This window comes from Egretta garzetta, unplaced genomic scaffold (assembly GCF_000687185.1).
Source record: "Egretta garzetta isolate BGI_Z169 unplaced genomic scaffold, ASM68718v1 scaffold447, whole genome shotgun sequence".
Classification (NCBI taxonomy): domain Eukaryota; kingdom Metazoa; phylum Chordata; class Aves; order Pelecaniformes; family Ardeidae; genus Egretta; species Egretta garzetta.
In genome coordinates, this window is record NW_009260397.1 from 993,264 (window position 1) to 1,004,035 (window position 10,772).

General features: G+C 43.3%; 1 protein-coding gene across 1 annotated transcript in view; it reads right to left on the minus strand.

Annotated features, from left to right (window-relative positions):
* Positions 1–5,071, minus strand: part of LOC104130102 (solute carrier family 2, facilitated glucose transporter member 11) — a 10,550-nt gene extending 5,479 nt beyond the window's left edge. The window contains exons 1-5 of the mRNA XM_009643105.2: positions 5,004–5,071; positions 3,346–3,444; positions 2,622–2,782; positions 1,598–1,722; positions 1–124 (exon numbers count right to left, since the gene is read on the minus strand). Coding sequence (XP_009641400.1) covers positions 1–124; positions 1,598–1,722; positions 2,622–2,782; positions 3,346–3,444; positions 5,004–5,027 — 533 coding nt within the window. The 5' untranslated portion in view covers positions 5,028–5,071. The remainder of the gene's footprint in view (positions 125–1,597; positions 1,723–2,621; positions 2,783–3,345; positions 3,445–5,003) is intronic.
* Positions 5,072–10,772: the final 5,701 nt, after the last annotated feature.

Below are 10,772 nucleotides of genomic sequence, written 5' to 3' on the forward strand. Positions count from 1 at the left end.
CCTGAAATTTGCCCTACGGCTTTTCCCAGTGACCAAAAGAAAGAGGAAGTAGAGTTTGCAAATCCACGCAGCTTCCTAGGGGAAATTTCTCCAACATATTGATGATGTAGAGGAACACAAAGGCCTTGGGGTGGGGAGAGAATTATGGGAGAGAAGAAAGAAGACATTCATAACCATAGGAAATAAAATTGCATGTAAATAATTAAGCATTACAGAACATAGCTGCTTCATGCACTGAATTGTTTCTCATACCTCAACCCACATATGAGATTTTTCAGTACTAGATTTTTCAGCTCTTTCTACAAAAGTGTTTGGTCCTCTTTTCATAGTGCAGTTTCCTGATCTTAACAAATGTACAGTTTTCCCTTTGGGGTGTAGGTATAACCTCATCATAGTATCTCTTGTAAGCCTTAGCATATTTTAAAGGATACAGAGTACGCAAGTGCTGAAGAACTAAACATCCTGTAGTAACATTTAATACGCTTGCAGTTAACCCATATAATTTCAACATTTTCTGACCTAATGCTGTAGAAGAGCTATATGGTAGATCCACAGCAGTTTAAAATATATACCGCTATATTCAGTGTTGATTTGTACATGATTTAGGGGGAGACAAAAGTATTTCTTTTCCACTGGCCAGCAATAATTTTGATGAATTCAGGCGGAGTTGATATTTCCAGCTGTATGTGAAGTACTTAATAACCCAGACGTGCTGAAAACTAGTCTGGGAACTCGAAGTTTTTCATGATATGATAGTCACAGCCTCTCCTATCTGTTTTGAAAACAACATGTTCTTCTCCTGGCTTTATGCTATGGTAAAGCAATACAGATATGCAATCTCTTTTAGGTCAGGGAGATGTTATTGCTCTCTACAACTACGGACAGACAAGGTTCCTAGTGACATGGTTTAGTGGTGGAATGGCAGCGTTATGTTAACGGTTGGACTTGATGATCTTAAAGGTCTTTTCCAACCTAAACAATTCTATGCTTCTCTTTAACAAAAATTAGGTCTTTGCATGAAGCATGGTACAGGTTCTAGACCACTGTGGGGCCCCAGTCGGTGAGTAGTTCTCAAAATACAACTGTAGTTCTTCAGTACAGCTGTATGTCAGAGGAAAAATGTACAAAACCTGGTTATTTGAAAAAAAGATATTAATTTTCTTTGTACTAACCCCAAGGACTTACTTGTAGAACATTCCTGAAATATGTTCAGAGTCAAAATTAAATGGCCATGGCCTTGAACAGCCTGGTTCTCTGGAGCCTTATGAGAATACTAGCTTTAATCTATATACCATATAATTTCCAGTACTGTTAACCAAAATTAAGATAATATTATACATATTATCCATCAGAAAAAAAAACGTGTTTCATATTGTATCAAAACATTCCTGATAGCTCTGAATATTTATGCACTCGGCAAAGCTGAATTTCATTTGGTATCAGTGAAATTAGTAGTAATTACGCTCTTTATTGCTGAGTGTTATAGAAGATCTTCTGACTTTAATATTTTATTTCCTTAGTGGAGGGTTATTATTTAACTTGAATAAAGCTGTAAAATTTTGGGAGAGCCTGCTGACCTGTGGGACAAACCACTTACCTGCACTTACTCCACACATGAAGCGTCCAATTAGAATCATCTCAAAGGACTGGGCTATTTTACTGCAGCCCATGATGGATGCTGCCACTATCATGAGCAGATTATTGCACAGGAGACATTTCTTTCTGTAAGTGCAAGAAAATAAAAAGAATTTTTGTAAATCAGAACGGAAATGGCTCTTTCTTAGGCTCCTGGCATGTAGGATGACTTGGGTGAAATTGTCTTGCTAGTTATGTGAAATTATGCATACGTGGTCCAGGGCAAAATAAGCCCTTGCACACTGTTGGCACTGGATACTCTGGATTCACAGTGTGCCTAGGCATGCAGCTAGACCTGGGAGTTTGGGAACACTTCTGGGGTTTGTAGCGGAGAAGTCTTAAAGGTTTTCTGCACTTGAAAATCCATCATGAACACATTCATGTAGCACTTAGGAGCATCTCAATGCTACTACATTTTGAGTAGCATCTCCAAAAAACCCATTCTGTCTTCAGCCAGTGGGCTGCCTTTCCTCCTTATCAACTCTAACCCAACCTGAGTAACTGCATAGAATCATAGAATCATAGAATGTTTTGGGCTGGAAGGGACCCCTAGAGGTCATCTAGTCCAACCCCGCTGCAGGGAGCAGGGACACGGCTAACTAGATCAGGTTGCTCAGAGCCCCGTCCAACCTGGCCTTGAATGCTTCCAGGGATGGGGCCTCCACTACCTCTCTGGACAACCTGTTCCAGTGTTCCACCACCCTCATTGTAAAGAATTTCTTCCTTATATCCCGTCTAAACCTACCCTGGTTTAGTTTAAAACCATTACCCCTTGTCCTGTCATCTGGTGTGACAGGCTGGCAGTAGAGTTGATTAGCCTGTGCCACAGGACAAGGACAAGAAGCAGCAAAATCTGTTGACACCACTGCTGAGCTGGCTGTATTACAGCCATGACTAAGCCTAAAAGCCTGTCTCACATTTAAAACCTCAACTGTCATTTCCCTAAGCTAAGATTCAGTTGAGAAATTGTCTTTAAACATACATACTTGCCATACTTGACAGTCAGGTATCTACTTCCTAAAGAACCCAAGAGACCTCCTATACCAAAGATGGACACGGTGATAGACCACAGGAACAAGAGGTTATCCTGATGGATGGGGTAGCCATATCGCTCCAGCCAAGTTTCATTAATGAAAGCCTTAACATGCTGAGACAGAAAAAAGAATTTTCATTAACAATAACTGTGACACAAGCGTATGTATTTTATTATATTTAGAACACAACTTTGTTGCTTCAGCTAAAGTCACTATTTCATAAGACTCTAAAAGTGAGCATTTGCTAATAGGCATATTGTATATTAAGAGTATGGTGTGTTCATTCTGACATTAAAAGGAGTTTGTTCTTTGGGTTTTTTGTCCTTGAAATCTGAGGGACTGAAGCACGGATTTGCAGTGAAGAATAGGGTCAAATGAGACCACTGAAGTAGCCACATGTGCCGTAGGTTTATAGGGGAGACAGATGCCCCCCCCAGTCAGTGTGCATCTTCTGAGGAACAGTTCTATAAACAACAACTTGCAGGTCTCTCTCTTTTCTTCTATTTTCAACACTTTGACATGTTCTGCTTTACATGATAGCATAGTAATGGGAAAGAACTGTGAGAGGAGAATACTGTGAGTAAACCCTTGCTGACTGCCAGAAAGGAGCATCCTCAAGCAGGAACGTAGACTCGGTGCCACCATTAACCATTGTGCCATGTGTGTCTTTGCCTACCTGAGACATGTAGGTGATTGTAGAAATTTGAAGACCAATTTGGAATGTTCCACCAATCCCCAGCACAACGAGAATTTGAAAGAGCCCCCGGTACTGTACCTGCAGAGGTAGAACAAAATCTTCTTAAGCTTGTAGCCACATCAGGCTGGTCTTGGAATGTGTCTTTCGTTCTCCAGAAACTTCTCATTTGTTCAAGGGATTTGCAGATAGGCATGTGCCCTCTACTTGCCCTGATGTGAAAGATACATCCTCCTGTGATTTCCCTGCATCTAACTCAAGGAAATGCAGACTTTAGCTATGGAAACCATTACATTTCTCCCCCCTTCTCAATAATTAGCCAACAGAGTAGCAAGCTGAAGGTCATTCCACACTCCAGGGCTAAAACATGTGAGAGTGGTTTTGGGGAGAGGTCTTACTGCTATCTGGACAGTGGCCAGGCTACCTGCAGCTCAGGCCTGTGCCCACAGTAGTGACCAGGCTCTCTGCATCCATACCTTTCCTATCGTATCTGAGAGAGCAGCTGCTGTGCTAGCTATCCTTCAGGTCTTTGAATAGTGGGCAGTGATCCCTCAACACAAGTTGTGTGGCAAAGCCTCCTGAAATCACCCACAGCAGATGAAAATTTAAAAAAAGAAGTCTGAAATGGGGAAAAAAAACCCAGAGTGGTGTTGCTCATAGCATGTGTTTCCACTCAGATCCCTGTCAGTGTGGCAGCCGTTGGAAATCCATGGGTTTTTACCTAGATGGAGAGGAGGGAACAGCAAGAAAAGGTTTTGGGAGAGAAGTTCCCTTCTGCAGTGGTTCTGCTCAAGATATGCTGTAGGAGGAAAGTGTTGTTTCTAGCTCTTGTTACCATCATCAGTTCTTGTCCCACCTGCCTGTCTCAAGCAGCATGGTCATCTTAATCTCTTGGGATCTTTGAGAACAGGCATCCCACTTTGATATTTTTTCTGATTTTTTGTCTGGTTGATTACAGATCTGAAAATGTACAACCAGCACTGCACTTAGGTTTACTCTACAGCAGCCTTTGCAGCAGGACAGCAAATATGCTGTGAATGTATGAAAGATCAACAGCCTTTCAGACGTGCCCTGCCATGTTCCTCTTTCTTGGATGAGCGGTTAAGTGTGCCCAGCAGGAGCTGAGAGCTCTTTCTCAAAGAGGCTTTGTCCTAATTGGAGCTGCCCCACTGACGTGTGAGGGTTTAAGACTCAGCCATAGCCCGGATATAAATGCTGCAGGCTCCCACAAACATCCTTGTCAGGTTGCCACAGCTGCCAACATCCAGTCCTGTTCCCTGCATTTCAAAACCTCTGCTTGCCATCTTTTGCACTAAATAGTTAGTGATATATTTAACAAAACTCTTTTTTCATCAGGTAAAGAAAGCAAATTATATTTGAAGGTAAGCAAATATTTTCAAGTAAATTGAAACATCTAGGAAACATTAACATATTGATAAAAACATGACAAAGATGGATGGCAGAGCATATGAAGTGCAAAAACATCTGTAATACCTCAAAATGGTGGGCAGAATCTCTTCCAAGAGGCGTTTAGTGAATAGGAGCCTTGTTGTTTTTACTGAGGTACTGATTTTGTTTTCTTTGAAACACTAGTAGCTTACAAAAATGTCACAGACATAAATACCCCACCAACTACTTACCAGGTCTGATAGGAAGCCGGTCATCTCTGGCTAGGGGCTGGTTGTCCAGTGTGTGATGTGTCTCTGTCTCCTGCCTGCTGGTAAGGCAGTGGTCATTTGGCTCCAGGGACCAGAGTTAAATTTTTACTATTTTGTATTCACTCACTTATATTTACTTCAGCTGGCCAAAGTTAACACTGCCGGATTAAATATTTCAGGAAATAATTGCATCTGGTCCAGTCCACAGGGGAAAGCTTCAAAGCAGAGGAAGTTTGCACTTGGGGGGTAGTGAGGGCTTTGGAAAGGGAAAGGAGAACAGTTCAGGCAAAAAAATGTAAACAGTTTTCCAGGAACAGTAAAATACTTCACTTCTATGATACAGACTGAGGAGTACCTCTGCCATAATCTGCACAAAACAAAAAGCAGCTGGTATGAGGTTTAGGTACTGTTACCTATTATCAGTAAAGTATGTTCTGTTCTGTTTCAGATTCGTTGGTATAGAGGATATAATTTATTAGATGAAAAATAGGCAAATTTTGAAGCCTAATTCTGCTATTCTGGCTTTATTTATCAGTTAGACTGTACTAAGGAAGGGTATTTCTTGTCTGGTGTTTATGGGTATGTTTGATGGCCAGGAGTGGTGAAAAGGCAGTAAGAGATACTGTGCCCTGGCAGAGGCTTTTGGAATAGAGCATCTGGTCCCAAAGGCTCTGCTTGAAACAGCCAGCAACTGTAAGACAATGATGTAATCAAAGAAGGTAAAAATTCCCTAATGAGTTAGGATGGGACAACTGGGATCTTAATCCCTCAGGTTTCAGCTTTGACACAGAACAACTCCACAGTCAGTGTTGCAGTCATTGAAAAGTCACCTCTGGTTCCCAGAGGCTCCTTTCTTGTTGAGTGAAGCCAGAGATGTAGCTCTACATGTCTTCTGCTACAGAGAAAAAGGTTTTCCTGGGGCTTTCATGTGTGGTGGATGCCCTGTGCTGTTCCTGCTTTCAAAGTCTTCTGCTTGCTCTTACTCATACCAGGGGATTTTTCCCCACCCACAAGTCTTGGGGTAGGGACAGATGGGGCAGTGGGGTTGTACTGAAGTCCTCAGTAAATGCCCAAGCTCACTCTCGGGAGCTGTACTTTCAGTTCATAAAACACAGAATGCAATTATTTACAGAGGGGTTTACTGCAAATGCTGTGAGTCTAAAGAACTGAGAAAAAATACATGTTAATAATAAAACCTTGGTTATTTATGTAATTCCAATTTTTGCCTATATAACGGCATAGCAAATGATGTTTCTTCTGGCTTGCAATAGCATTTAGAATGATTTGGCGTTTTTATAAGTATTTTCTTTTGAACACCAACAATTTTAACATTTTGATTGTACAAAAATTAAGTTGCATAGCTATTGACTATATTGTTTCAAAATGTTAATGTTTCCTTTTTATTACATATTTTTTCTCAAATTGTATCAAAGCGTAAGGGGGGTTATGTCATAAGGATTCCTAAACTCCTTGAAAATAATTACTGAGGATCTCAAAGAGCAGCAAATTCCACCAGCTCACAGTGAAATTTCTTTTACATTTTTTTTTATTTCTGGTGATTCTGAGCTGCACATGGCTGTATAGCATGGTACTCTTTCACCTTATCAGCAATTTTAGGAGAATTTTATCCTAGGACTTTACCTCTTGTTTTTTGTCAAGTCAATGGAATTGACCATTTCTGTTAAAAATTTCACCTATATTCTAGAAAAAGCTCTGTTATGCTATGAAAGTTGTGCATGGTTTCATGTTTAAGGAATTATCAGAGAGTTAAGGAGATCTTTTAATTTGTTCTATATAGAGCTGTAAGAAATGTTTGCTGTGAAAAGGACAAACACATGAAAGCGTTCATGAGGTGTGTCATAGAAATTTGTCTAAAGAGCTGAAAGTTGGGTTTCTAAGCCAGCTTGATCTAGACTATATTGCTCATTCTGGATGACTAGCTTACTTGTTTTATCTCTCCCTTTGTGGAAAAGATAGGCAGGGTAAGTAGTCAAAATAATTGGAGGTGTTGCTTGCAGAAGTATGAGAAAGAGAGGCCTTGGCAACACACAAATGTTAATATTGGCAGGTTAATCATACACTGTCTAGTTTATCAGTAACTGCAAGAGATGCGGCAACAGTAAGCATACTGCCCTATTTGTATACTTTTTCCTCTCTGAATGGTCTCCCAGGCCATTGATTGCTTTTCTTGGTCTCTCTCGGGACAGCTCAGACCCTATTCCTTAATTCCTCCCTCTCTGCCCAGTCACACAGGCCATCAATTGCTTTTCTTCAGCTCTCCCAGGCCAAGTCTGGCCCTATTCATATATTTTTCCCTCTCTGACCGGTTGCCCAGACTATCGATTTATTTTCTCTGGCTCTCTTGGGCCAGCTCTGGCCCTATTTGCATATTTTTCCCTCTCTGACCAGTCATCCGGGCCATCAATTGCTTTTCTTCATCTCTCTCAGGCCACTTCTGGCCTTATTCATATATTTTTCTCACTCTGCCTGGTTGCCCGGGCCATGGTTTCTTTTCTCCAGCTCTCTCAGTCCAACTCCAGCCCTATTCATATATTCTTTCACCTCTGCCTGGTCATCCGGGCCATCGATTTCTTTTCTTGGGCTCTCTTGAGACAGCTCCAGCCCTACTCCTTAATTCCTGCCTCTCTGCCTGGTTGCCTGGGCCATCGATTTCTTTTCACTGGCTCTTTCAGGCCAGCTCCAGCCCTATTAATATCTTTTTCCCTCTCTGACTACTCATCTGGGCCATTGTTTGCTTTTCTTCAGCTCTCTCCAGCCTAATCCGGCCTTATTCCTACATTTTTCCCTCTCTGACCGGTTGCCCGGGCCATCAATTGCTTTTCTCTGGCTCTCTCGGGACAGTTTAAATAAACCGCCCAGAAATGGAGACATCACCAACTGTTTTCCTCCCTTGCATCCAGATCTGGAGGTTTTCGCAGAGGCAGTTTTCAGTCCCAACTTCTGAATTTGAACTTGTTGCTTAATTATTTTAATCCTTTTAAGGTCTTTATTGCCCCTAAAATGGTTTCAAATATATATTGAGTTTCAAATATGTATGTAACTTCTGGTTAGCAAAAGCTGTGGTTATGTGATACCTAGTTTGGACTTGCAGTTCAAAAGCCTTGGACAACCTATGCTGTTTAAAAATAGACAAGTTAAATTATCTGAATTAACTGATTATTTTAATTGACAAATTCCCAGTTAAGTGCAGTTCAATACAGGGGCTGAAATATTTAAAATAATCAATGCTTTTCCAGAAGGACCTATTTCTGGTTGTAATTCAAGTCTTTAATTTTTGGGCTGCAGTAAACATTTTTTCTTCTGCCTCAGGGGTTTCTCTCATTCCCTCCATAAACCCCTGTCCCCCATGCCAACCCCGTACAACTGGCCATGGTAAAACACAGGAACAATTGTCATGGTAATTCTTAGGCTCTGCCCAAAACCAGAATGCGTTTACATGAATGGGTATGAATAAATCCTTCCTGAACATCTTAATCTCATTTTTCATAACAGGAAATATTTTCTCTTGTATAAGTATATCCTAAACTGGTCAACTTCCATAGTTTTCTGTCTGGTTTTCCTGCTTAAAGAAGAGTCTGTAAGTTCCACCTCTACTATCTCCCTGGATTTAGGGAGATGCAGAGCTACCCGGCTGCATCGGCATATTCCCTGCAGCCAGGGAGGAGATGCTGGCACCCGCTCACCGGCAGCTGCCACCTTCCCAATTCATCTAATCCAGCACCAGAAACTCCATGTTTGTATTTTCCTGTGGCACGGACCTCCCTCCGTCATTTCCACTCATGCTGGATGTGGAGCACCTCTTGCCTCCCTCCAGCTCATTTTCCTTCTCCACCTGATTTCCCAGGAAGCAGCATTGTCTCCTCCCACTCTGTGACACTCACGCATGTCATGGGAAATGAAGTATTCGCCTTCAGTCATGCTCACCCTTGGAATAAGTCCAAGGAGGAGGGTTTTTTCCTCCCCTCCCCATACTGACTGTGGCAGAGACAGTCCTGGGTGAAGCAGCCTTACAGTTTCACTATTCGCTGTATTCCCTGTCACTCAGTCACCAGCAGAACCTGAAAGATGCTTTCCCAGATGAACACCCACAGGGAAGACTGAGCTGTATCTCACCTCCGCAGAGAGAAATGCTTTGTTTCAACCCAAGATTCCTTGCCTACCTCAAAATTTTTACCATCCAGCCTCCAGTGTTGTGCATGAAACATGTAAAAGGATGACAATAAACAAATGCATTGGTTCATGGGAGTGACACGAGAACTCTGGTCTTATACTTGAAATGTGCATGGTTAAGCACCTGTCAGGGAAAATTATTACAGACACCCACAAGGTCATAATGGTAATCCCTGTTCCCCATGGCTGTGGAAGAAATTTAATGGATGAGGTAATGAGTGTCAGGTTTATTCAGCTTTCTCTTTTAAGACATCTGATGTGCATTTTCAGAGGGTTTCTCCTTTTTCTTCTGATATTTGCAAGACTGATTTATCTGTTACCCATCAGTACTGTAATCAGTGCTTTCATTTCCAGCCTTCTGCTGCTGCGCATATAAAAAAACCAACCAGAGATGAAGCACAAAGCGCTCATTGCTCATCAGCATTTTATATTCTACTCGAAAGAAATGTAGCTCCACAGAGCAACATGCCCTCGGTAGCTCTGCAGAGCAGCCCAGCTCTGGCTCCATCCCTCATGCTCACTGTGGTACAAGCAGGGTGAGCCCGTGTCCCACCAGCACCCCTCTCCACCCTCTGCCGCTCACTCCTCCAGCTCTCCTGCAGCTCTCCTGCACTCCCGTGACCCTTCGCGACAGAGTTTGGCAGAGTTGCTATGACTACCCCGCCGATGCAGCCGGCAGCACCCAGTGAGCACCAAGCGCAGGTTGGTATCCGCGGGGTGGCTTCGGGGTGGGGGACAGCAGGAGAGCATGGGCCAAACTTGAGGGTGCTTTGCAAACCAAGCACGTGGGCTTTCCCCATTGTCCGCCCTCCATCGCTGCTCTGGCACCCAGGTCCCACTGGGGAGGAGCCACAAAAGGCACCCTGAGCATGCCACTTGGAGACACCACCATGGGGAGAAGTAAGGACAGGTGGGTGTCTCGGCTGCTCCGGAGGGTGCTGGTAAAGGGACCCCAGCATAGGGCAGCACCGTGGGGGTCAGTGCAAGGGGTGAACTCACCCAAGGCATCCTCGGGGCTGGGTGGCAGGCAGGGTGCTCCTGCGCAGGCAGAGCTGGCATGGATGTGGTGCAGTGGCAGGCAGGGTGCTGCCAGGGACAGCCAGCAGCCCCTTCTCTGCATCCGGGTGTATTTTTCACCTTGCTCTTCAGTAGGTTAAGATGCACGACTGAAAAAAAGTATAGTCTTAGCTAAATTGCATCGCTCTGAAGTCCTATGAAGGGCCAGGGGGAAAAACTGGGCTTCCCGTAGGGCTGTGCAAACTAAAGCTGCATTTTACCAGAGACCCGACAAAGCTCTGAAGTGACAGCACAGAGCAGTGTCTGGAGGAGGACACAGGACTCTGTAGGATCCTCATCCCCAAGTGCAGCAGTGGTGGCAGAGAAGCCAGAGCAGCTCTGCACCGCCTGCCTCTTGCTGCCAGCCTCCCCACACCCTTGTAGTAGGTGGCTAAAAACATCCAGGGTGGTGAATACTGGCTACATTAACAATTAAGCAAACCTGGCATCGCTGTCCTAAATTGAGAAGGGAATTCAGCAAATAAAGGTGGCTCTCGATGGCCT